Here is a 26,630-nt window from a genome sequence, read left to right as displayed (position 1 = left end):
CCAAGGCCTTACACTCAATATTTTTAGTTTATATGCAGGAAGAGGAAAATGAAACTCATCTGTAGCCTGGACTCAGAGGAGGGGAGGGAACACTAGGGAAATGGAGGACCAGAGGTCTAGTGCCAAGTGAGGCCAAAGAAGGGCCATGGGCCAGGTTGGTATGGCTAGAACCAGGCCAAATGGGCCCCAGGGTAGAGCAAGGTTAGAGCTGGGCTGGAGCAGAGGAGAGAGAGGCAGGAAGGGCAGGGCTGGGACTCGAAAGGCCTGATCAGGTGGTATTTTCCGGGGGGTCTGGGAGGCCTCTGACAGACTGAGCCTGGAGCTTTTGGATGGAATCAGCCTTTGTCTTGGCTGGAGCTGGGATAGGAGAGAAGAGAGGAGAGGAGAGGAGAGAGCAGAGAAGGATTGGAAGTGTCATGCTCTGAGGAAGAAAAGAGAGAAAGAAAAAATAAGAGAAAGAAGGAATAGGAAGTAAAGATAAAGAAGTTAGAAAAGTCAGGAGAAAAAAGAAGAAAAGGAGGAAGAAGAGGAAGAAGAGGAAGAGGAAAGAGAAGAGAAAAAGGAAGGAGAAGAGGAAGAGGAAGGGGAAGGGGAAGAGGAAGAAGAGGAGTTTCCTCCCCCCCCAGGTGGGGGCTGCCACAGCTAAGGCTTAAGAGGCAGCTTGGCCCCAAGCCCCAAACAGACTGGCAGGCCGGTCACAAGCACAGCAGGCCGCCTAATGAGTCCCACACAATTTTTCACCCCATATTTTTCCAATAAAAACGCAGTTAAATACCAACCACAGCCACAGCGGAGGCTGCCATCTGGCATCTGGCTCCTGCTCCAGCCGTCATTAAGACGGTTCTTGGCAGTTTACACCTCTCTTTCCCCTGCAGCTGCGGAACGAATCCTCTGACGAGCCTGGGACAGAGCGGGGGCTCTTTATGGGGCTTCCCAGATTAGCTGCCACCTCCAGGGCTCTGGCTGGGGGGCTCCCTGTGGGCCTTGGGCCCAGGGGCTGCCAACAGCACCAGAGGTCTGGTCTGATGCAAAGCCTCACAAGTATTTCTGAACTGTCAGTCTGTCTGTCTGTCTGGGGAAGGGCTGAAGTCCTGAGCAGCTGGAATCTGTAAAGGCTCATAGAACCAGAGTTGGAAGGGGGTCCCTCTCAATTTTACAAAGGAAGATGTGGAGGCCCCCTTGCCTGTCACCCAGGTAATAAACATAAGGGGAAGGATTTGAACCGAGGTCTTCTGACCTCTAAATTCACTAACAAGCATATTCTGTGTCTCTAGCCTGTTATGCAGCAGGTGAGCGGGACAGGGCCTTGGTGGAGGTCAATACCTTGGGCAATCAAGTTACTTCAGATCAACATCCTCCAACTGTTGGTGAAGGATTCAAGCAGGGCCCAGGATACAAAGAGGGTAAGGGAGGAGAGGGGTTGGAGTTTAGTCAGGATGCAGAACAAGTATTTATTCAGCACCTACTGTATGCCAGACAAAGGAAGTTCCTACTCTCAAGAAGGGGTGGAAGTAGGGAGAGACAACATGAAACAAGGCCTCCTTCACTCAGGGGCAGCCGGGAAAGGAGCAAACTGTCTAAATATCCTCTCCTCCCTCAAGTGACATCTGGGATGGAAGTCTTTTCAACAATGACTCTCAAGCATTCGTCTCCTCCAAAGCACACAAAAGAGACAACAGAATTTGACCTTTCAAGTCCATGTGCCAGCCTCTGACACCCTCCCTCCACCCTCTGCTTCTGACTTGCTGTTTTAGAGAAGGGGTGGGGGTGGGAGGGGAGAGAGGAGGGAAGGTTCAGGCCACCTCAGGCTCTAAGGATCCCAAACTGAATTCATTTGTGAAATGAGATTATCTTCAAGGGCCCTAAAAAAAAAATTCTGTGATGCCATGAAAAAAGGAGATACAGAGACTCTCCCCCAGCCTCTCCCCCACCTTCTGCTCTGCCTGGTCAGGTCAATTCTACCGCCATCCACCCTCCAACACACTCCATATTCATCCCCTTTCTGTCTTGTTCTCCTGACATCTAGAAACAGAATTCCTAACCTAACTCGGCAGCCAGCTAGTGTAAACTGTACTAGGATAAGAATACCCTCCACACATAATTCTCCAAGTTCAGTGGACTCTTGCCCTCTTGACCCCTCTCCAAGTTTCCCTTCCTTCTCACCCACGTACCCACCAGCTTCATTTACACCTTCATTTCTTTCTACTTATCCTGGAGACCTCTCTGCCTCCGATATATACAGCTGAGTTGCTCCCGTCACATTTCATCAGTCCTCCTTTTTAACAGGACGTGTTAAGAGAAGTATAAACCCTCTGGCTCGGCATTTAAGGCTCTCCACAGCTTATCTGGCCTCAACCAAGCCTTCTCTGCTCTACCATTTGCATTCTGGCTAAGCTTGACCACTTTCCATTCCCTGCTCATATGCAGTACTCTCTGGCCTCCCTGCCTTTGTGTCCTTGCTGCTGCTGTCTGGCATGGGAAAGTCCTTCCCATCTTTCTAGGTCCCTCTTCTGTGAAGCCATCAGTCACCCATGAGCTCTCCTTCCCTCCTCAGGCCAGATAGCTGCAGATCTCTCTTCTGTCATTTCCTGCTTTGGGACAACTTTGAGAAGGGACCCTGTGCAACACAGTGGAAAGAGCCAAGGCTCTGTTATGACAGGACCTGGGTTCAAATTCTACCTGGGCAGTTTGATCACTATCTTTGGGTTCTCAGAAAGGCTGTCTCTCTGAGCCTCAGTTTTTCTTATCTTTAAAAGGGCAGCATTAGACCTACACAGCCCCTAAGGACTCTTCTAGGGCTAGGACCATGATCCCATGAACTTGACTTCTGGGCTTTAGTTTCTTTTTCTGTAAAATGAGGGGGTTGGACCAGGAGGCCCTTAGTGACCCTTCCAGCTCCAATTGTAGGATTCTATGGCCCTAGATTTTTAAGTGAGTTCTCAGAAGACCCGGGCTTTGGTCCTGATCCTCTCATTCATTAACTGTGAAGCCTTGGGCCAGTCAACTCACCTCTGTCAAGATTCATATTCTTGATCTGTGGAATGAGGTTAATAATGCTAACTCGACCTCTCTAACAGGGCCTCTGGGAGCAGAACTAGTTAAACCTTAGCACATGATACCAGAGGGAGCTGAGCTGTGGCTGTTAGCTCACAGAACAGCTCTTTGCACAGGAGGAGGGAAATGTGATGGGCCGGCACCTGCATCATTGGAGGGTCTATCTATGTCAGAATCACTGGAGGGCATAGCCATGTCAATGAAATAACATCTGTAATACTGTGCATTGGTATGGAAGCGGTATGGTATGGTATAAATTGGTACGGAAATTGGCTGTGGAAATGGAGCCTTCTCCATTTCATAGCCTAGACTATCAGAGACAGTTTGTAGATAGAGTGCTGGATTTGGGAACCAAGACCTGAATTCAAATCCTCCTTATTTAACAGTGTCACCCTGGGTAAGTTATTTTCATTCTAGCAATCTCAGTGTTCTTGTTTGTGAAGAGAAAATAACACAGAGACTAGCTTCCAGACTGACGAGGATCAAAGAGGATATATCAAGTTAGTTTTTATTTTTTTGAGGGATTCTGGACCCATGATTTCATCACTGCAGGGAATTCCTGGTGAGCAAATTCCCTCTTCCAATACAGATCAGGGTATCTTCTACAATTTAAGAGCCTTGACAGACATGTCTGGGAGCCCTGAGAGGTTAAGCACCTTGCCTAGGGTCACACACCCAACATGCACTGAATGTAATTTGTAGGTGAATATAAGACCCCTCACAAGCTGGTTCCAACCACCCCTTTCTCTAACCTTATTTCCTACAGACATTCCAGGCTCCCTACCTTAAACACACCCCAGACTCTGGGGTGTACAAACTGGCCAAATCCAGCTAGGTCCCTTACTTTAGAATAGACACAGCTACAAACACCCCAATTTTTGACCTCAAGTGACCTCCAATCTTCAAAGATGACTGTACCATGAGGTACCCAAAGGGAGATGGCCAAATGGGAACAGAACCTTGGAAAACACCCGAGAGCCAGAGAGCTCAGCATGAGAGCAGACAAGGACCCAAGGACAGGAGTCGGCAGGTCTCTCTGGCCAGGAGGGGCAGCTCCACCAGCAAAATCACTTTGCATTTATTTTCTATCTGGGGATATGTTCTTTTCCTTAACAGAACAGAAGCTCCTAGAGGGTAGGAATTATTTCATTTCTGTCTTTGTATTCCCAGCACCTAGCACACAAAAAGATTACTGACTGATTTTACTGGTGGCTTTCTCTGTACGACCTCCTCTAAGCTACCTCATTTAAGGGCGTGACATTATGTGATCTTCAAGTTCTTCTAATTCAGGGGTTCTTAACTGTGTATGTGCACGTGTGTGTGTGTGCATGTGCATGTGTGTGCATGTATGTATGCATGCACACATGCTATGGATCCCTTTGGAAGAGTTGGTGACACCTATGAACTTCTCAGAATCAAGTTTTAAAATTATTGAAGGAAATGCTAAATTTCAGTTAGAAGTTAGTGAAAATAAAGCAGTATTTTCTTTTTCATCTAAGTTCACAGACTTCCTAAAATCTATACATGAGCCCAGGTTGGGGGACAGGGCTGTTTCATGGATCCCAGGCTAAGAATCCTTGGTCAAGATTTAAAAAAATTTGATAATACTACTGCCATGGATGAGATATGAGATGCTGAATCCCTTATTAGGAAGACTCCTCACTCTCATCCCTACCCCTGAATTTCACTGGTCACTCTCAGTCCTATCACTGAATGTCACTGGCCACTCTCACCCCTACCCCTGAGTCTCACTGATACGTGTAAATAAACATTTAGTGTTTGCATATCTGTTTACCAGTTGCTTCCCAAAAACAGAATAGAAGCTCTCTGAGGGGACTTTCATTTTTGCCTCTGTGTCCCCAGCACCTGGACAAGAGCAGGTGCTTAATGAATACGAGTTCTACTAAACTGAATAGATTGGGGGGACATCCAGGAAGGAGACCATCCCCCTGCACAATCTCTGCTGAGGAGGGAGAGATTTTGGTGAACAATGGCGGATGCCACTGGGGGTGGTCCTCGAGGACAGTAGAAGCTGTTCCCATTCCTGGAACGGGGGAGGAAGCTCAGGATGTACCCACTGGGCTCCCAGACCTCCAAAGGCCTCTGCCTAAGATTTCTGTTTTTGTTTCTCCTCTGCTGAAGAAAGACAGTGGGTGGGTTGGTGCTGGGGTAGCCACATGGCAGTGAGTCTCTAAACTCCCCGATCTGTTCCTAAAGGCTGTTAATATTTCACAGCACAGCAGGGAGAGGAATTAACACTGCCAGCAGCCATCCAGACAGATTTCAGAAATCCCTCCCTGCCCTCCTCCTCTGTCTCTCTCCAAGCAGCCTTGGGCTTCACAGAGTATTTTCCCCGCAAATTGGTTTTAAATTAAAGGAGGTGATGAAGGCAATGTGCCGTCTCAGCATTTTCCCAGGTGCGCTTAATCTAATTTCATTAAAGAGATCAGGACGGATGATTGCTACAGTTGAAACATTAAGTCTGTCCATTTTTGTATAAAAAACCATTAAGTCTGTCAAAGTGTCGGCGGGTGGGCTGTTGATTATTGGAGATGACGGGGTGAGCAGAGCTTCCCAACATGCTGTCAAGAGCTGTGAGTCAGGCAGCCCTGAGATGTGTGGGCAGGGACCAGCCTGGCCTTGGTGAGAGCAAGACCCCTCACAAGTTGGTTCCAACCACGCTTTTCTCTAACCTTCATTCCTACAGACATTCTAAGCTGCAACTAGGTTGCAGTGACTGGGGCTTTGTCTCAGGACGCCAAAGTAAGAAGGCACCTGATTTAGAGAGCGCTGGCATCACCTGCAGTCCTTTAGAGGAAGACAAAGAATGGGGCCAAGCATCTCATAAGCAAGAATGATTTGTTAAAAAAGAGGCAACAAGACTGCCTCAAAGGGAACTCCCTTTTCCATGCTGCCGAGTAGAGGCCTCCCACAAGTATTCCCAGGTCTCTCCAAATGGGACACAGTTCTATCCTCCCCCTCCCCTCCAACTCCTTGTTCTCACTGAGTGACATCTTCTCTCTCCCAGGGTAAAAAAAAATCAGCCTCCAATTGCTGTAATTTATAGACCTGACTATTGAGCCTGAGGTATCTCTGGGGTGGGCTTGTGCCTCAGGACCTGAAGCTAACAAGAGGTCCAGGAGCAGAGAGGGTCAAAGGTTAGAAGAGGTTACCCTCACAGGGGCTGTACCTAAGCAGATGGAGGCCTCCAGACCAGCCTGGTGGGCCCCTCCCCTCAGGCCTGGCCCCACAAAGGGGACCAGGGCAGAATTCACCTCCTGCATGCTGCTGCCCCTGTCTTAGATCTCTCATGTATTCCAACAGTTGGGCCTTGGTTTTCAAAAACCTAGTACACAAGAATCTAATTTACAGGAAAAAACAAGAGCTAGTTCTCTTTCAGGCTCAGCACATCCTGCGACAGGCTGTTCGTGATTTCCCTAGTGGTTAGGGCTCCACTCCTGAAGCTTATTTTGTACATGTCTTATTTACTTTTCTGTCAAACTGTCCCCCTTCCCAGGCCCCACAGAAAGGCAACCTAGCGAGCTTGGGGACTATTTTCCTTAATATTCCCAAGAGGGACTGGGCCTGGGATTTCCTTAGTGTGAGGCCTTCCATGATGAGAAAAATCCCTCTACTGGCATAGGTTGTGACTTTTCTACTGCTTCCAGTCTTGGGATGCTCCTTAGAGCTGAGAAAGGTGAAGTGTTTTGTGCAGGGGAGGGAGTGATGGGGCTTGGACCTCAAACTTCTAACTCCAGGACTGTTCTCCCTCCACCAGGCAACGTGACTCATATAGCAGGTGCCTAATGCTGGCTGAACTGAACTGAATTTGATTATGAAAAGTGCAGAGTTCTGACAGTGAACTTAAAAACTACTTTGAAATAATTCAAATTACATACACTTTATAAAGTCTTGGGTATTTCTAGTTGATAGCTAGTTGTGCACATGTTATCTCCCCCCGTAAGAGCATGAGCTTCCTGGACTGTTTGTTCATTTTTGCCTTTCTCTGCATCCCTGGCATATTGCCTAGCATGCATATGGCACTTAATAAATGCTTGTGAGCTGACTGACCTTCTTAGAAGGAGCTCTTAAAAAGAAAACACTTGGGCCACCCTCCTTCCCTTATTATTTGCTAAGTGCAAACCTTGTGGTCGAGGAACTCACTGCTCACCAGTCCAGACAGGGTCAAGCTGGTCTTGTTATCTGGTGTACAAAAGGCAGTGACCCCAAGGGTAGTGGTGGGTGGGACTCATCAAGGGAAGGCTATGTAGAAAAGTGAGCTTTCCTGGGTATGGAAATGGTCTCGTTCGAGGTCACCGAGGAAGCATGGGGCACTCAGGATGGGTGGAAGCAGGGCTATTTCAAGCCAAGGGTGAGCTTCATGGAGGTTAACAGCATCCCCATCAAGGAGTTTGGGGCTGTAGCCCTCCCCCCTTGCTTGTGGCCTGTCAATCCAGAGTCATTGCCCCTCCCGCCCTCAGCAGGAGCTGAGGAGGCTGAGGTAGCAGTGCAGCCTCAGAAGGGGGGGGGTGGGGAGTGGGGTGGGATGGCTCATTAAATCAGGAACAGAAAGCCATGGATTCCCTCTGTCTTTCCTCTCTTCCTCCACTCTCTGCCCCTCCCTGCCCTCCAGGAGCAGCCATCAGATGGAGTGATAGCCAGGAGGCATGCCCAGAAACGGGAGGGACTGACCTGACAACCTGTCATCAAGACTGTGGGGTCGGGCAGGGCACAGGATGTCCCCCTCACAGCTTCCAACTGCCATTATAGATAGAGCCAAGAAGCTTGCTGGCTCCCAGGGACCGGACCCCATGGGGGGCTTGACCCCTGGCCAGGCAGCCAGGATCCTAGGCCCAAAGCTGCTTCGAGAGCGGCCCAGGTAGGAAGGAGACAATGAAGGAGCCAGCCTCGATGGTTTATAACCCTCTATTATGGAAATGTTGGCTAAAGTGAGCCGTAAGCCCTGTCATTACATGTGTATAAACCAATTCTCGGTGGTGTTATTCCTGGGCTAAATGCTCCGACTACATAAATCTTGAATTAATGAGGACTTTATAGTTCCTGAAAATGAACAGTAATTGCTTATCTGTTAATGCTGGAGTTGCTATTAAAAGGAAGTATATATTTTCAGTAACAATGTTTATAGTGCATGGACAGCATATCACAGTAACTGCCAGGGAGCAGAATGATGCCTGAAACCGAGAGAAGCCCAGCCCTCCCTCCTGCCCTCACCAAGTATGGCTCCCCAGTCTCCTCAGGCCAGGAAGCATCCGAAATGGGGGGAGTGTCCTGGGGGTGGGGAGTGAGGATGGGCTGGAGGGGGCACAGAGTCACAAATTCAATAAACATCTGTTAAGTACTTACGGTAAGGCACATAGGGATGGGGACCTAGGATATCACCAGTCTAGGAAGGAAACTCCCTGTCACCACAGGCCAGCCCTTTGCTGCAATGTGGGGTCTTAGAGAGTTGCCTGGCCACTTAGAGGTTAAAGGGTGGGTCACAGAACCCCCTGAAGATGTCACAGATAAGTCTTCCTGGCTTGAAGGTCAGTTCCCTACTTTGCCACCTTGTCTCTCAGGTGCTGAGGCTGAAAAGACCAAACCAATTTCCTTCTCCACCAAACCACCCAACCCCTGTCCTCAAAGGCTTTCCATTATAGTAGGAATGGGGTTGGCCAATGGTGGTAGGGGATGCCAGATCTGAGCAGATGTGTCTATCTGTGGCTATTTGAGTAGGGAGACAGAATGAACAACGAAGGGTTAAGGTGTCTGGACTGGAAGTTAGGAAGTCTGAGATCTGAACCTCTCTTGGATGCTGGCTGGGTGACCCTCGGTGACCCTGACATCTGAGCCTGTGTTCTCATCTGAAAGACGGAGATGACCACTGCAGGGTTGGTTGAGAATGCTATGGAAAGGCCAGCTATTTATGACTTATTATTATACATAATTACAAGATGGGGGGGAGGGGGAGAGATGAGGAAGCCAGAAAGGAAACAAGCATTTTTAAGCACCTACTAGGTGCCAGAGCATACGCTAGCACTTTACAAATATTTTCTCATTTAATAGTAATAATAAGCTAGCATTTATACAGTGGCTATTATGTGCCAGGTACTGTGCTGAGCACTTTACAAATATTCTCTGGTATCTATGTGGGGCAGTTGGGTGGTAGAGTGGATAGAGTGCTTGGCCTGGAGTCCCAGAGACTTGAGTTCAAATCCAGCTGGTGACCCTGGGCAAATCATTTCATTGTTTGCCTCAGTTTCCTCATCTGTCAAATCGTTGGAGAAATAACAAACCACTCTGGCATCTGCCAAGAAAACCCCAAATGGGCACCCAAAGAGTCGGACACAACTAAAATGACTGCACTAAAACAAAAGCACTTCCTTCTCCGGGGCCTCATCCATCTCAGGCACTACACAAAGTGCTTTATCAATTTAATAATTTAATAATACTAGCTAGCATTTACATTCCAGGCACTGTGCTAAGTGCTTTACAAATATTATCACATTTGACCCTCAAAACAACACTGGGAAGTAGGTGCTGTTATTAATTTCTATTTTACAGATGAGAAAACTGAGGCAGGCAGAGGTGAAGTGACTTACCCAGTAATCGCGGGTAAGTGTCAGAGTTCAAATTTGAATTCAGGTCTTCCTGACCCTGGGTCCAGGGCTCTATCCACTGCACCACTTAGCGAAGGACTGCAACTAATAAAAATAATCTATCCTATCTGCCTCTTCAGACCCTTCATTAGCCCTGTGATATCAGAGAAAGAGAAAATCTTTGATCCCCTGAATGGAAAGGATTATCACCCTAAAGTTGGAAGAGACAGAGATGTCCTCTCTGTGGACAGAGTCCACCCTCATAGGCAAGGAGAAGGGGAAGGGCCCGAGGGCTTGAAGTCACTAGTGAGTAGAAGTCATCTGGTGCAAGACATATTCTCAATTTGGGAGGACAGAGGACTTGTCCAAGATAAAACTGGCTAAGTTTTAGTGGAAGATCCAAGACTAGAACCCAGATTTCCTGGAGCCCCACCCCTGGCCTGAGGGTTGCCTGCTCAGAAGAAAGTTCCTGAGGGCATAGGAAGGAGGGGAAGGCCTTGTGACTGGGGCTGCTACCTCATAAAGTAGGGTCTGCAGGGATCAGATCCAAGACCACCATAAACATCTCTGATTCCAGACTAGGAGCTTTCCAGAGCCTGAGGATAGGCTGGGCCTAAAGAAAAGGAGTGAGAGGCAGGAGGGACCAATTCCCATGTCCTCATGTGTGCACTTAGCCATAGATAGTAAGGGAAGAGTGGGCACTTGCATAGGGATGACGCCAGTGCTCTGGGGACCCCTACGCTGCACCAAGATTGCTACTCCTTACTGAGGGTACCATGACGTGACATGAATATTTAACATTCTGTAAACACTTTACATACACTCATGAGTCTGTTACAGATAAGGAAACTGAGGTTGAGAATGGCCTTTGGGCAGCCAGTGAGCAAACAGTGGAGGCATCATTTCAACCCAAGTATTCTGCATTTCCAGTCCAGTACTCCCACCTCGGAAGCAGAATGGCATGATGGAAAAGCATTGGATTTGGAACTGGAAGAACATGATAGGACCAGGGAATTGCTGGGCTTGGGACTGGTTGGGATTGATTCTGCCTGAGGCCCTGGCAAAGTCAGAGCGTGCAGGTGTGTGCGGCTGGCTCACCTCTCCCCCCCCCCCCACTCCCCTGTGGGGACCCACCGGCTCAAAGCTGCTTCCTCATAAGGTAACCTCCGATTGTGCACTCGGAAAGCTAATCAATGTAGTTCAGATTTCAATTTCTCCACTACAAGGTGAAGTCAAACCCAATGTAGCAAACGTCAGTCTGGTGGGAATGCTGTTCGCCCGGGCGCCAGGGTAATTTAGAATGTCGTTAATGGCGCGTCTGTCCAATGCCGCCACACGTCATTTATAGCTTCATCCAGGGGACTCGCCTGGCGCCTGTCAGCACCTACAGCCCTACCCCCAGCCCTCCCCATACTGCTGAGGTGACGGAGAGCTGGGTTTGGTTCAGCAAATGGTATGTTCCTTCTCTCTTCCTTTTTTAAGTCTCCTTATTCAAGCCTGATATATGCCAGGAAGGTGGCATAGATTACATATAAATTGAGTCATGACTAGCTTGTCTTTCCCCAGCTCTATGACTTCTGCAGCCTGGCTTCTGGCTTCCCTAGGAACAGGTTCTAGGGAAGTCACCAAATCAGAGGAGCCCCAGCACCTTCAAGAGTAAACTCTTAGCAAAAGGCCTGGTACACAGTGGTGCTCATTGAATGCTCGGTGACCCACTGACCTATTGCACACAGAAGGCTTGTGCAGGGAGGGAAAAGAAAACTTCCCCTCTGAGAAAGGGTGTTCTCAGCACCTCCATGGTCAGGGAAACCACCAATTCTCATTCTTCCATCCACCCAAATAATGTCTGAAGGCCCTGCCCCGTTCACACAGGACATCCAAATACATCCCTTCCCACAAACACACATGGTCCACCTTCTTGCTTCCTGCTTTCTCTATGTGTGCAGGAACTGGCCTTCTCTCAGTCTCATAGGCATGAGATCAAGCTGTCACTGTGGAAACCCACTTTATTGCCAACATCCAATGGATCATCTATCCTCTAACACATCCTCTCCCGAGTACCCTGATATGTCGCAGACATCTCTCAGTTACCCGTGGTGAAGGGACTGGGGGAGTGAGTATGGGAGGACAGTACACAGACAAGTGAAGTCCAGAGATTATCCCAAACCAGGGGTGGGGAACCTGCAGCCTTGAGGCCACATGGGCCCACTAGGTGCAGCCCTTTGACTGAATCCAAACTTCACAGAACAAATCCTTTTATTAAAGGGGTTTGAGACCTTAGTTGGTACCAAACTTGGGGTTCCTTATTTCTCTGACTCTCCTCCCTTCATAGGGGCTTTTGCCAAGAACCCAAAGACCCATCCTGCCCCCCTCATTCTCATGCCAGAAGAGGGAAAGAAGAGAAATAAAGGACTTGGACAATCCAACACCAAAGCTAATGTCCTCTGTGAGGAATGAGGGTCAATAATCCCCCAGGAAGAACATCCCTTTGAGCCTGAGGAAGTGGTAATAGCCGTCTCAGGGCTTGGGACTGAACTGGGAGTCAGCCTGTTGAGGGTCTGTTGAGAAAGGATGTTTACTTCCATTCAACCAGGGAGGTATTGAGGGAAGAACTCAAATCTTACCTTATCATCAATATCGCTCTCGCTGTCACACTGTGGATGAGAGAAAGAGAGAAAATTTCATGTAAAAAAAAGTCTTTAAAATGAACCTCTTAAATCATTATTTAACATCCTCCCTGTCTGCGGTTAACACCTACTTCAGGGAACAGAAAATACACACCTTGATCCTCCCAGTCTGCCCTACCCATTCCAGCCTGACTGCTAATGGAAATCTCATGTTCAGGGAGAGAAAAGCAAATTTGTCTCCTTTTGAAATCCCAGAACATGGGAGAGGGGGAACATGGTGGGGGTGGAGGACGGCTGAGGAAGGCATTCTAAGACAAGGTTTAATCAGAGGTGGCATTGGCTGTGATTGTCCCTGGTATCACGGAGGGAGCTATCTGGGAATTAGCAGGGGTACCTTTGCTCTGGAACCACTGGGAACTCCACATTACTGAGCTCAGGGCTCAGGATCTGGGCACTGTAGGGACAGTGTGGGAAAAGAAGCTGTGCAGAGCTACCCAGAGGAAAGGGGGAGAGGTGGATATAAGGAAAGAACCAGTCAAATCCATGAAGACCCTCAGGCCAGCCAGATGTCAGCACAGTGGCACCTCCACTGAGTGTCTGGAAAGAGGCTGCAAAACCACACAGCCATCACCCAGCAGCTTCAGAGCCTCTGTCTCTGGTAACTGGGTCCCAGATCTATCTTATACCCTAAGATCCTCTTCTGAGGCCCCTTCCCCTTATTCTCCTGAATGTATCAAGTTAGGCCTTTAAATGTGTGTGTGGAGGCGGGGCGGGGCACGAAAACTCACAGAATAAAGGCCTTATGCATTTTTAAGATTTCTTTGGTGTAGGGAACTCCTAGCGAGGAAATTCCCTTTTAACCAAGGAGGAACACAAATTCTGCAACTAAGAATTTCAGAGGGAGAATTTCTGCTGACTTGCCCAGTCATAAGGCCTTGACTGAATCATTGATGAGACTTGAACCCATGTTTTCTTTACTGTGAAGCCATTTTGCTAAGCTCTTTGCCAGGTTGTGTGTTTGACCTATGGCTTTTAGCACGGATGGCCAGTTGGGCTTCTTTCTGAAAACCTCTAAGGAGCTGAGAGGGTCTGTGATGGTAGCAGAGGATCAGATGCCACTAGCTATCCCCTGGGTCCTTCTCTTGGATTAACCCTCTATGTTTCCTCAATAGGATGGAAGCCCCTGGAAGGGAGGGGCTATGTCATTTTTCTCCCTTGTCTCTAGTAGCTCGATCTTTGTGACATGTACTCTGAAAAACTCCAACAAAGCCAATCAGTGTTCAGCAGTTCAGAAGTCCATTCCAACAATACAGATAATGCAAACACCCCTCCCCATCATGGCAGCACATAGACAGGGTGTGTTGAGAGTGAATTAATGAGATCCTTCAGGTCTTGAGGGAACAATCCCCAAGTCCTCACACTACTCTCTGAGCCCACTATGCCCATGTTTACAAGCCAGGGCCTGGGGAAAAACATTCAGGGGTGAGGCTGGTTCTGGGCACAGGGACAAGTATCAGGATAGAGCCACGGAATGTGTCCAGTGTTCACAGATCACAGTCCAGAGGGTTGCTCTTCTGGAATCTCAGAGATGGAAGGGAAACCAACAACATTTAGTTCAACCCATATCTGAACCAAGAATCACCTCTATAATATATTCTCCCAAAACAGTCATCCAGCCTCTGTTTAAAGACATCTGAAGAGGGGGAACCTATCATCTCATAAGGCAGTCCATTTGCTTCTGGGACAGTTCTAACTGATGGTTTTGTGAAACGGGGGCAGGAAATATTAAACTATGGAGGGATTGGCCATGAAGGGAATGGAGAGAAGACAAGGCCCAAATCTCTGGTTTGTCCCCATCTTTGGCCCTTAGATGGTGGCAGGAAAGAAAGAACCTAAGATTGACAAAGATGGTGACAGCTGAAAAAAGGGCAGGAGGCATTACATGGGATGGTACTGGGGAGGTTTGCCAGGATACGGCCTCAGGAAGAAGGAAGCCCATCTTTAACCCAACAAGGTCACTAAGCTAATGAAGGAAGAGCAAGACCCTTGGAATGAGGCCACTGCCATGGACAAAGGACCAGTCACCTTGCCCTAGTCAGAGCTTTGCCTATAAAGCAATAGGCCCCACCAGGGAGGAAAAGGAGCCAATGAAGGAGTAAGGGTGAGGGTAGGGAGCCAGATAAAGAAAGACCAGGGAGCTAGGAGTTGCAGGAACAAAAGTGGGCGAATCTGGTGAATTGGTAAGATGAGGCCAGCTTGGCTATGGTCAGGCGAGGTGGACTGGAAAGACAGCCGAGGTAGCCTGGGCCTTGTCTTCTCTGTAAAGCAGAGATGGCAAGGGGGCGGAGGAGAAGGGGGGAGGGGACTCCTCCGCTTAGAGCTCGAGGCCTCTGTCACAGATGCTTACTGACATCAAACACCCTCAATAATTCAGAGAACACTGTACTAGGAAGGAGCTAAACACGGCTTGATTATTTGGTGAGTGAAACACGGAATATTAGTCAGAGCTGAGCCCGTTAGAGCGTGCCGGGAAGGGGGTGGGGGGTGGGGAGGAGGGAATGAGGAGGGGGCGATGAGACACGCAGCTCAAATGCCTTTTGAAAATGTCACAGACTGTAAAATCACAACCACCCCCAAACTTAATGCATCTGATCATGCATGCACTTGTAGGCATACGTGTGGGTACGTGTGTGGTGGATCCAGGAATGCCCAGCCACACAAGCAAGTGAGATCAGTCTACATGTATGTCTATGTAAGTGTACACTTCAATTAAACAAAGGTTTATTAGGCACCTACTATGTGACAGGCACAGCGTGAGCCTCTGGGGCTACTGAGACAAAAAGACTTATGTGTGCACACACACGGAGGTGCCTGCCCGAATTTACATCTACATATATACATATGTATGTGATTACTAGAGTTGCTGAAACAGGGTACTCAATAGGCTGAGACTGTCACCATCAAGTTCCTGTTTTTAGACCTGTCATGGGGAGCTGCTACTCCAGCCACATTCCTGCTCCTGACTATCCCCTGTGGCTGGAAGGGAACCCCCTCACTTTACCTGCCCCCTCTGAAGATTCCTGCATCTTCACAAGGCTTAGCTCAAGTACCACTTGTTAAAGAAGCTTCATATTGACTCCACTTACCCTGCTCTCCCCTCTCCACCATCTTGGATTTATACTGTATGGATTTTTAATCTACTTATATGCACATATGCTGTAAGCTCCTTGAGGGCAGGGGCTATCTCATTTATGGCTCTCCAGCCCTGCCCCAGTACAGAGTAGCAGTTTGGTAAATATTTGCTGATTAACATCAAGCATGTGGTCCTAGCATCTAGCAGAGTGCCAGGCACATAGAATGTGTTCAGTAAATAATAGCAAGGAAAGGGTTTAACTACTTCATTTTTATCTTTCTATTTTTAGTTCCTCATACAGTGCCAGGCACACAGTAGGAGCTTAGCAAATGCTTGCGCTGAATGACTGTTGTAGTAAGAATAGGAGACAAAAGATGGATGGCTAAATACAACATGAAGACCTAACTCCCCTCTCCGCCAAGAAATAAGAGAAGAAACAGACAAAGGTGCTAGAGGCAGGGTGAGGGTGGAGGAGGAGAAGGCAAGTGTGATCTGGGATACACCCTGCCACAGGAGGCTCCTGCACTGGGGAAACCATCATTCCATTAAGTGTGGAAGAGACTAAGGTTAAAGTGATGGCACCAGAAGCTCAAAAGGTGACCTCAGAAAGCCAAGCAACACACAGACCTCAGGCAGCACCCCCAAATCTCAGAATCATAAGATCATAAATCCAAAGCAGGAAGAAATCTCAGAGGAAATCCAGTCCACTCCCACCCATTTTATGGAGCCGGAAACTAAGGTAAACATAAATGTAGTGACAAAGCATCAAAGCTTGGATCTAATTAAATCTCCTTATTGCCCCTTTCTGAATATACTATATCACAGGGATACCTGAGGTGGGGGGCACACAAATACCTTGCTTTCCAACACTCCCATTAAGCTTCTTAGCTTGGCTGGTTTATGAAAAGTGGTCCAAGTAATGTAGTAAGATCAGTGCTGGATCTGTTATCAAGACCTGGGTTCCAATTCTGACTCCAGCTCTCATTACCTTCTAACCTTGATAAATCTCTCCCTCTCTATGGGCCTCTGATTGGCCATGGACGAAACGATGGTTGACTAGATGACCTTCGAGGTCTCCACCACCACAAAGACCACAATCCCGTGACTATGAACTTGGCCAATCTTTTGTTTCTGGGTTCTCAAGAGAAGCTAGGCAAAGAACATTCTGCTCTTGAAATCAGGGCCACTTTTTCCTTAAAAGAAAAAAAAAATCTCTTCCTAGCAACTGCAATTATGATACTTTCATGTCAAATGAATTATATTACTGAGAATAAATCTCCCTGAGATGCACATGAGGGTTCTCTGGCTCCAGTCAGACTTATGCATTACTGGTTTTATATGTTGTACTCTATGTGATTAATATCGGTAATCAAATTATATTGCCTTCCAGCGCGCTCTCACATTCAAGGCTATAATGTTTGCAATGACAAAGTTCATAGAGTTGTATAAAAACGTACCTCACGCTGTACCATTCCTTTATTGCTGCCGTAAAACACCATTTCCAATTTAGTGATCAGTGATATAGGAGACGGTCCTTGATTGGCAGGGGAAAGGGTCCCTGGTTTGTGGGCCCACTGGGTTCAAGGGAAGTACACCAACAGGATCCACCCTAGGCTACATACTTCTTGCTCAAGAGATCCCAAAGGATCCTGTTTAGCACCTGGTGCATGGTATACAGTGGGTATTTAATAAATGCTTATTGATTGAGTCAATCCTTCCATCCAGATTAAATGGGACCTGGCCAGGGTCCCATTTCATGGTGGAAAGGAGACAATGCTGAACTCGGGAGATATAAAATGGGAGTCAGGATCTGAGTCTGAATCTCAGGTTTACTACTTATCCCATCTAGGCCTTAATTGTTTACTTACCTGAAAATGAGGAATTTCCTCACTTGCAAAATAAGAAATTTGAACGTGTTGATCTAAAGCACCTCCCAATCCTGACATTCTATGTTCTAAGGGCCCTCCCAGCTCTGACATTCTGCATTTTCAAATCTTTCCCAATTCTACATCCAAGCTCCTAAGTTCAGAACAGCAGAAATAAGGATTCAGAAATTGTATAAACAAAGGCAAGGAGTTCACATTAAGAGATTCATCTGGCAGAAAGCTCAATATCATCTAAGAAGGAGGAAGGGATGAACCATGGGTTGTCAACAACCCAAGGAGGCTAGTCAACTGCTGAGGACACCAGCTCCTGATTCCAGATGACCAGGTGAGCCACCTCTCCTTCCTCCCTGGCTACACACACTCTCAGAGTTGGAAGCAGCCTTGCAGGTCTTCTAGTCTTAGCCCTCCCTCCACAAGAATCCACTTTACAACACCTGCACAAGTGGCCATGCAACCTCTGACAGGGGGACCCATTGCCCCCTCAAGCAGCCCATTCCCCACTGGGATGGCTCTCATTGTTAGGAGTTTGGGGTTTTAGCATAAACCAAAATCCGTTTCCCTGAAATTTCTACACCTTCTACCAAGTTTTCTGCCTTCTGAGGTGAAGAATAAATCAAAAAGTCTGTCCCTACAACAGCCCTTCAGATATAATAAGATAGTTATTACGTCTCCCCCGAGTCTTTTCTTCTCCTTCAAGGTAAACGTCCCCAGGTCCTTCTTCTGGTCATCATGTGGCCAGGTCCCAAGTTCCTTCACCATCCTGGTGGATGTTTTCCAGTTTGGTCAATGCCCTTGAAATGTGGTACCCATAGTATTCCAAAGATGATCTAGCCAAGGCCAAGTATAGTGGGAACTCTTTTGTTAGCACAGTCTGGGAAAGCAGAAATCTTGGCAGCCATATCACACTCTAGACACATAATGAATTTGCAGTTCACTAAAATTCCATTATCTTTTTTACTATTCTACAGGTACATCTAATATAGGCAGCAAAATGGCCCAGCGGATAGAGCACTCTGGGCCTGGAGTCAGGAAAAACCCACTTCAAATCCAGTCTTGGATACTTACTAGCTATGTGGCCCTAGCCAAGTGACTTAACCTCTGTTCGCCTGAATTCACTGGAAAAGGAAAAGGCAAACACTCTAGTATCTTTGCCCCCCCAAAATCCCACAGATAGCATTAGTGATCACTAATGAGAAATGAAGAGTCAGACATGACAAAGCTACAGCTTCTCCCACTTACATTTGTGATACTGATTTTTTGGAACCCAAAGGTAGGATTTAAAATTTTTTTCTGTTAAATTTCATCTTACCAGCTTTGGCTCAGTGTTCTAACCTGTTAATATATTTTTCTGTCACTCAGTGAACAGCCTGATCTCTCCCAGCTTCATGTCAACAATAAATTTGATGGATAGGCCATTTATACCTCCACCTGAGCCACTGATACAAATGCTGGAGAGGGAAGTCTCAGGGCAGATCTGGGGGGTACCTGACCCATGACATCTCTTTAAGTTGACATTGAACTGTTAACGATTACTCCTCAGGTCAGGTCATTAAAGCTGTTCTCGATTCACCTAACCCCAGAAATGTCCACACCATATATCTTCGCTTGTGAAGTGAGGTAATGAGCAGCCCAGGTGACTGGGAGGATTGGGCCCAAACCTTAAGCCAACGCAGAATACTAAAGAGAGGCCTGTTTCTTGGTAACAAATCTTGGAAACTGGAAACAAATCTCGTTTCCAGAGCAGACAGATGTCAGTCTATGTCAAAATTCTCTGAGCCACGCTTTGGGGGACTTAGAGACCACAGAGTGACTGTCTCTCTAAGAAGGGAGTTTCATGAGGAGTCGTTTGTATATGTTTCTCTTTAATCAATAATTCAACCAATCAACAAGTGTAAACCCTGGGAATGGGAGCAAATGAAAAAAAAAATGAAACAATCTGTCCTCAGGAAGCTTACGTTGTATCAGGAGATAAAACGTGTACATTTGTCAGTAAAAAACAAATCATACACAAAATAAATTCAAGGTAATTTTGGGGGGAAAATACTACTGTAGAGGAAGGGATGGGATGAAAATCAGTCCAAGAGAGGTTTGAGCTGCATTCTGAAGAATCAAAGGATCTGAGGGACTGAGGTAAGGAGGAAGAGCATTGCAGACAATGAGGGCAACTTCATGGAGAGAGGAGGTGGAATGCTACCAATGAGGTTGAGCCTGGGAAGGGAAGACGGAGAGGAGAGGGGAAAAACCTGGAGGCCTCAGGCTGCTGTCTTCACTCAAGGAAGTGAAGTGGATGATCTAGAGTGGTCTCCCATGGACAGAATGATGAGAGTAAGTGGAACTGTTCAGTCCTACAGCAGAGCCCAGAGGAGATTTGGAGTTGGGTGGGCAGGTCATGCCTGTTCACTTTGTGAACTGGGTCACTCTAGACAAGTCACTTAAGCACTGGGAAAAAATGACAAGTCATTCTAATATCTTGGCCAAGAAAACCCAATGGATGGTGTTGGCAGGCCATGGTCTGGGCTGTCATGAAGAGTCAGACACCACAAAACTACATCTTCCCTCGTTTATACTTGTGATGTTGATGTGTGATGCCTAAGTTTTCCCCATTTGTAAAGAAGGGGTTGGATGAGATGCCCCTCTTTCAGCTCTCCTTCTATGATACTCTCTTGTACAAAAAAGCTCTGTGCAAGTGTTCAAGAAGCACATAAATGTTGGCTGCTTTAAAATCACTATCATCATGTTATCTTTTTCAACAAGGACAGAAAAGGTCCCAGGACAGGTCACCATCCTACCATTCTTTGAGATTTTATGTTCATTTGGGTTTTTGTAGGGGAGTAAAAGCATAGAGATGGGAGTTCATCTGTGATGGGCTTGCTGAATCTCTTGGGGACAGCAGTAGCAGCAGCTCCCAGGAGGATACAGACCCCAGTCTGTGAGCCCATCCTCATCACTTCAAGGCCTCTGCATCTGAAAAGCTTCTTGGTCCATGCATCTCACAGATTATGAGTAGTTAGTGTGAGGGTATGTATTCAAAATGCCACTCCGTTTTTTTTACGGAATGATGCTATAGCCAGGAGATTGTAGGAAAAGGTTTGGTCTTTGGGATGCTCTGGCTCCAGCGCATGTGGCTAGTTGGGTTGTCAGGAATGTTGGGAGGTCTATATTTGTATTAGTGAGGGATCTGTAGTTTATCCATGAAAACAGTGCTTTGGGGATGTGGAATTTGGTAAGTACTTAATTTTTAAAGCCAACTGTAATGTCTAGCAAGTGGCTTCTGATGTCTTGCTGAAAAATAACAATTTATTTTGCAATAACAACAGAAACGCTAAGGCAGTTAGGTGGTACGGTGGATAGAGTTCCAGGCCTAAAGTAAGGAAAAATTACCTTCCTGAGTTCAAATCCAGCCTCAGACACTTTCGAGCTGTGTGACCCTGGGCAAGTCACCTAACCTGGTTTGCCTCAGTTTTCCTGATCTATAAAAGGAGCTGGAGAAGGAAATGGTAAACCACTCCAGTATCTCTGCCAAGAAAACCCCAAATGGGGTCACAAAAAGTCAGAAATGACTGAAACGACTGAACAACAAATATTAATAATAGCTATTCCTATTACTGCTGAGGGAATGCCCCTCTAGAATAGAATGACAACTTGGACATACGAGGATCTTAAGAGTTCAAATGACCTAATTTCCCATTTTACAGGAAATGGAGATCCAGAGGCTAAATGACTTTCCCAAGGTCACACAGTTAACATTAAAAGTAAAGCTGGCCTTTGAACTCTGGCCATCTTGATTCCAAATCCAGTTTTTTTTTCTTTCTGAGACAGAGTTCAAAGAGCCCTATATAACCCAGGAGCACTGAGACCTGACAAGATGGCACTAGTACAAGGGAGGTCATTTTTACTATTTCTATACCCTGCTTCTTTTTATATATTATTATATCTCATGATTGGTAGGGACTGTACAGGCCAAAGCACCTCAGAGCTGGACATAGCTGTGTAGAGGCAACAAGCGATATCTAGGAGTTAGCTCTTGGAAACTCAAATTCTTAACTTGGCAGCAACATAAAAAGGTAGGAACATTGTATTTCAAGTCAGAGCCCCTAAACCAGCAGATTAACAAGACACCAGGTGAAGCAGGGGAGACAGAGGCCAGAAGGAAGGAAACAAGTATTTATGAAGCACCTAGTACGTGCCATTGTTCTAACCAAACCTGATCTCATTTGATCCTCACAACCCTAGAAGGAGGAGGAAAATGAGACAAATGAAGGTTAAGTGACTTGTCCAGGGCCAACACAGTCATTGAGTATTAGAGGCAGGCTTTCCTGATTCTAATCCTACCCACAAGGTCACCAAGCTACTTCGATGCGGAGATTCTGAGAAATACTGGCTGAGGTCTGGATGTGGCCAACAGAACGGGGCTGCTGGCTCCAGGACTAGCTGAGGCCCCAGGGAGAGGAGGGGGACACAGCAATGCCCACAGCACTGGGGATGGGGTGGGGCTTGGAGGGGAGGAATACATGCCAGTGTTATGCTCCCCCTCAATCTGCTGAGACAGCTCAAGACAGAAATAGAGTACCTCCCAGCAGAGCCACGGAAGGCACCCCCAATCCGGATGCTTCCCGCTTAATTAACGCGGCAGAACCCACAAGGTGGAAAGAATGATCCCGATTAAGCTGTCATTTTTAGTGGTAGGTGATCTGGCCTCAGAGAAATGCAGAACAACTCACAATGGAACATGTGCCCATTCAGGGCAGGGCTGTCACCTCCACCCCCTTGTGGGGGATGTGGGCACTCTGCTTCTGATGGCCACTTCCCCAGCCTGGGGAGGTGCCCTGACCACCAGAACCCTAAGGATGGAGACAGGGCCATACTCCTGCCAAGGCTGTGATTCCTGCCTGCTATCTTGGGGCTGGTGAGGAAAGAGGCTCTTGGTTAGTGAGGCCCCTCCCTTGGACCCCTCACCCAAGAATCCTCAGCCTGCTTAGAAAATCTTCTAATTAGCGGGAGTTCTAATGAGTTCCGGAAGGAGACAAAGGCCTTCTCTCATCTAGGAGGCAGGGGCTTCCTCTTCTAAGCCTAACAGGGAACTGGGGCAATCTTGCCAGCAAATCCTGGCAAAACACCCCAGCCCCTAGCCCCAGCCTTGTGACAAATCTCCCTGGATTATTTCTTAAACCAACGTGGCAGCGTCGGCGGGAAGATGCATTTGGTGGAAAATATTTAGGAAGAAATATTTCGCCCTGTAGCCAGCTCCTCAGGGAGGTTTGATTTATCTGACATCAAAGACCACGCGTGTGCCAGGGCTGTGTTTTCCGTCAGTGAGAGCGTGTAGAGGACGGGGCTCATGGATCCCTATAATTAACAAAAACAGCCCATCACTGTCAGCCTGAGCAGGCAGGGTCATAAATGAATACGTTATTAAGTCCTGCTGAATTAATGTTTAACTGCAATAGTCGGAATTGAATGAGGCAATTAATCAGAGTAAGAGGTGGGGGAGCAAAAACCCCTCACATCTGTCTCTCTGCTAGCAAGACGACCTTCAGAATGGCAGGGATGGGGGGGGCTCCCTCCGGTCTGAGCCCCACTCCCCAGGCCTGCTGAAGGGGAGTGGATGACACAGATCACTGCTAGGGTAGGGGGAGCACAAGGCACATCTTCTGTCTGTGGGGGCACAGGCGTGGGAGAGTGGTAGAAAAAGATTCTGGCTGGAGAGTGGAGACCACGACTAAATGTGGGCAAATCCCTGCAGGAGGGCGTACAGACCCTGGCTATGGAAGGGGAAAGGATCTAGCCCCCCAACCCATCACGCATGGAGAGGCCAGATGCTTTCATGAAAGGACTGCATTATGGGGGAAAACAGGATAAAGAGAGAGTAGAGGACCCCCCTCATATAAGGGTGAAAGACACACTCCTGGAAAAGAGAGGCCCTCACTGTATATATTGGGACAGACACCTGCTGCAGGGGCAGGGATCTGAATTATGAGGGTATGGGGATAGATGTTTGCTGGAGGAAGGTGAGGGATATAGGCCCCTTTATGGAAGGGGCATAAACCCCTACTGTATAGAGAGGACAAGTCCCTGTCAGGGAGGGGGATTCCTCTTGTGGAGAAAGGATCCTGCCAGGGACACAAATCTCCATGGTGCACTGAGGGTGCACATCACTATTTCGGGACTAGGGGGTGGAGTACTGGTGGTATAAATGTACATAGTGGGGGGTGGGGGGCATCATATGCTGGAAGGACAGGCTCCTGGGGGTACTGAGGGGATGTACAGGGACAGATCCCTGCTAGAGTAGGGTATAGATCCCCATTGTGTAAAGGGACAAAACCCTGGGACCTGGACCTTTCATTTCTTATGGAGAAAAAGATCCTTTCAGAGCAAATACTTACATATCTCAGAAAGGGGAGGCCTCCCCTTACAGGTGCTGCTGCAACATCGATCCTTCTACTTCCCCCATAAACAGCAGCTCTTTCTGAAGAGGCAGCTGGTGGTACAGTGGATAAAACACTGGGCCTGGAGTCATGAAGACCTGAGTTCAAATCCAGCCTCAGATACTTATTAGCTGTGTGACCCTGGGCAAGTCACTTCAACTCTACTGGCCTCAGTTTCCTCGCATGTAAAATGGGAATCATAGTAGCACTTAATTCCTGGGGTTGTTGTAAAGATCAAATGAGATAATAGTTGTGAAGTGTTCAGCACAGCACTTTGCACACAGTAGGTGCTGTATCAATGCTTATGCGCCTTCTCCTCCTGTTTCCATCTCCTTCCCAGGCACCATTATGTCCCCAAAGAGAGGGGAACTGAGGCCCTCACTTTCTCCCAAAAGCTTGACTTCAACTGGGATCTGGGCAGGTTGCCCAGGAAGGCAGTATTTTACCTTCAAGTGTATTGTCTACAACTTCTATGTACATGAGATTATGATCTGTTGTCTCCTACATCAGAATGGGAGTGGCCTGAAAGCAGAAACTGTGGGACTTAGGGCAAGGGAAAGACTTTCTCTGTATCCTCAGAAACTGGCACATAGAAAGTACTTAATAAATGCTCATCTGATTTGCCTGTCCTGTCCTCCCTTGCTATCCCAGCTTCAACCCTTACTCCCAGCTTCTCAATGTTCCCAAAATCTCCCCCCATGACCTTGTTCTCCCTGGAGTGAATGTCTCAGTGAAGACACTTAGATTCCAGTGTCTCACTCAGGAGTCAAGATCAGTTTTTCTTGTGTCCAAGCCCCCAATAGTGGGATGGGTGTCATCGAGGAAGTATGTCAGGACTGACCCTAATCTCTTGGCCTTGATGCAATTGGAATGGGGGCAGGTGTGTGGACTAGAGGAGGGGACAGAGTTGGGGGCCAGTTCTTAGCCAAAGACAGAGAAGAAACTTGAGGGACAGCGCCCTGGGCCCCATGGTCAAGGGATAGTTGGCTCTCTCTGATAACCTTGGCATCCAACCCAACTAACCTCAGAGAAAGCCCAAGGTCCTGTTCTAAAGAAAAAGCCTGGCCACTGGATCATAGGATCACAGATTTAGAGGCGGAAGGATCTTCAGAGGCCATCTCATTCTACAAATGGGGTTAACAGACCCAGAGAAGTCAAATAACTTGTCTCAGGTCACACAGGGAGTATGAGGTAGAGCCAGGATCAAATCCACTAGTCTCTTCCTACAGGCCTTCTTGCTGTTATTGCTGTAAAGAAGGAAGAGATCCAGGAAGAGGGAACAGACACTAAATTTGAGTCACAGCAACCTGGGTTTGAATTCCAATTCTACCATTTATTATCTGTGTGACTCTGGACAAGTCTCAATCTCTCTGAGCCCTTCAATCTGTCCCTCTTATACAGGTTGTATGAAGAGGTGTTTTCCAAAGTCCTTCTCAGACTGAAATCCTACGATCCTCTGACTTTACTGAACCACTGAGAAAGGCTTTCTCACTGTCACCTTCTGACCTGCCATCCCTGCCAAAGCCAGCCCTCAGCATGCTCCAACACTGCCTTAGAGAGATCAGGCCGGGAAGTTTGTGTTGGAGGAAAATTCAGAAGTTAGCTTTTTGATTTTTCTTTTTTGGGGAAGGGAGATGAAAGGAATTTACCAACACCCCACCAAAGTCCCCACATTTTAAAAAAGGCTATTAAGCCTCAATAAATACAAGCCTCATTCTCCTTTCCTTTTTTTTTTTTTTTTTTACAGGGTGAATGTTAATTACTCAGCTTTAATGGCAATGGTCAGCCAGGGATTTTTCAAACAAAGACATGAAAAATTCATGAGTAGAGAAAAATGTTCCCTTTGGGATTCAGTTTCCCAGTACAACATTTCAGCTCTCCTGTCCCAGGAAGGTGACAAAGCTCAGGGTCCAAGAAGGGCCACGGATGGAGCAGAGGTTAGAAACTGAGGGACTTGATCCAGTGTCTCTGACACTAGGGACTTCCTGGCCTTCAGAGACCCCTTATTAGGACTCCTGGGGGCACTGTGGAATGAATGCCCCCCTGGGGTGACCCTCTGTGATCAAATCATAGTCTCTTTGGGCCCTCCCCTACTCTAGGCTCTCCCAGCTGCTGCAGAAAGGATGTGCTGAGGTGTAGGACATTACCCCAAAGGCAAAGAAAATTGCCGAAGAATGTTTGGGTTTCAGAGCCATGGTTAAAGAAGCCTGTGAGCCAAGGTGAACATATCTCTGAGGTCAGGGGGCAGGTTTCAAAGGAGACCCAACATAAGTGAGGCATGTTGTTGCCAGTGGTTGAAGTTAGTGATCAGTTCCTGCTGAGTATAAGGGGGAAAGCCTCTGGGAACAAGTTCTCAGTCTTTCTTTCTCTTCCCAGCCTACTGCCACCTCTGCACTACCTTAAGGCAACCAGCAGTCTCTGTAAGCAGAGCCTATCAGATCAGACTTATTGTTCAATGGCAGTTGTAATTAAAGCCCGGGATGGGGGGTCATGAGCTAGGCCAAGATAATATCTGAATCCCAGAATCACAGCACCACTGACTGAAGAGTTAGAAGAGACCTCAGAGACTACTGAGTCCAATCTTCTCCATTTTACAGGCTCAACAGTGACCTTCCCAAGGTCAAACAATTAGTTAAGTCCTTTGATTCCAAATCTAGTGGTTGTTCCAGGAGATGTCGGCCATAGAAGACTTAGTGCAAGAGAATAGCTAGCGTTCTTACAATGCTTTAAGATCTGCAAAATACTTCCATCTGATCCCACAGAAGTGTTGTCAGCCCAGGGTACAGGGCCAGCTCTTGCTCTGGGTAAACACACAAGTTCAAGGGTCAGGCCAGCAAGAGCTGGTTTTCACATGTCCTGTCAATGAACTGTAGCATGTTGGTAGCCTAGGACATCTAGAAAGTGTG

At 47.4% G+C, this 26,630-nt stretch overlaps 1 protein-coding gene across 6 annotated transcripts in view; it reads right to left on the bottom strand.

The window, feature by feature from the left end:
• Positions 1-26,630, bottom strand: part of FBRSL1 (fibrosin like 1) — a 297,437-nt gene that overhangs the window by 66,806 nt on the left and 204,001 nt on the right. For all 6 annotated transcript variants that reach the window (XM_072600792.1, XM_072600794.1, XM_072600790.1 and 3 more), the window contains exon 5: positions 12,278-12,307. In XM_072600792.1, coding sequence (XP_072456893.1) covers positions 12,278-12,307 — 30 coding nt within the window. The remainder of the gene's footprint in view (positions 1-12,277; positions 12,308-26,630) is intronic.

Source organism: Notamacropus eugenii, chromosome 4 (genome assembly GCF_028372415.1).
Source record: "Notamacropus eugenii isolate mMacEug1 chromosome 4, mMacEug1.pri_v2, whole genome shotgun sequence".
NCBI lineage: Eukaryota > Metazoa > Chordata > Mammalia > Diprotodontia > Macropodidae > Notamacropus > Notamacropus eugenii.
Note: the sequence above shows the minus strand (reverse complement) of the source record. Positions and strands in the feature narration are given on the sequence as shown.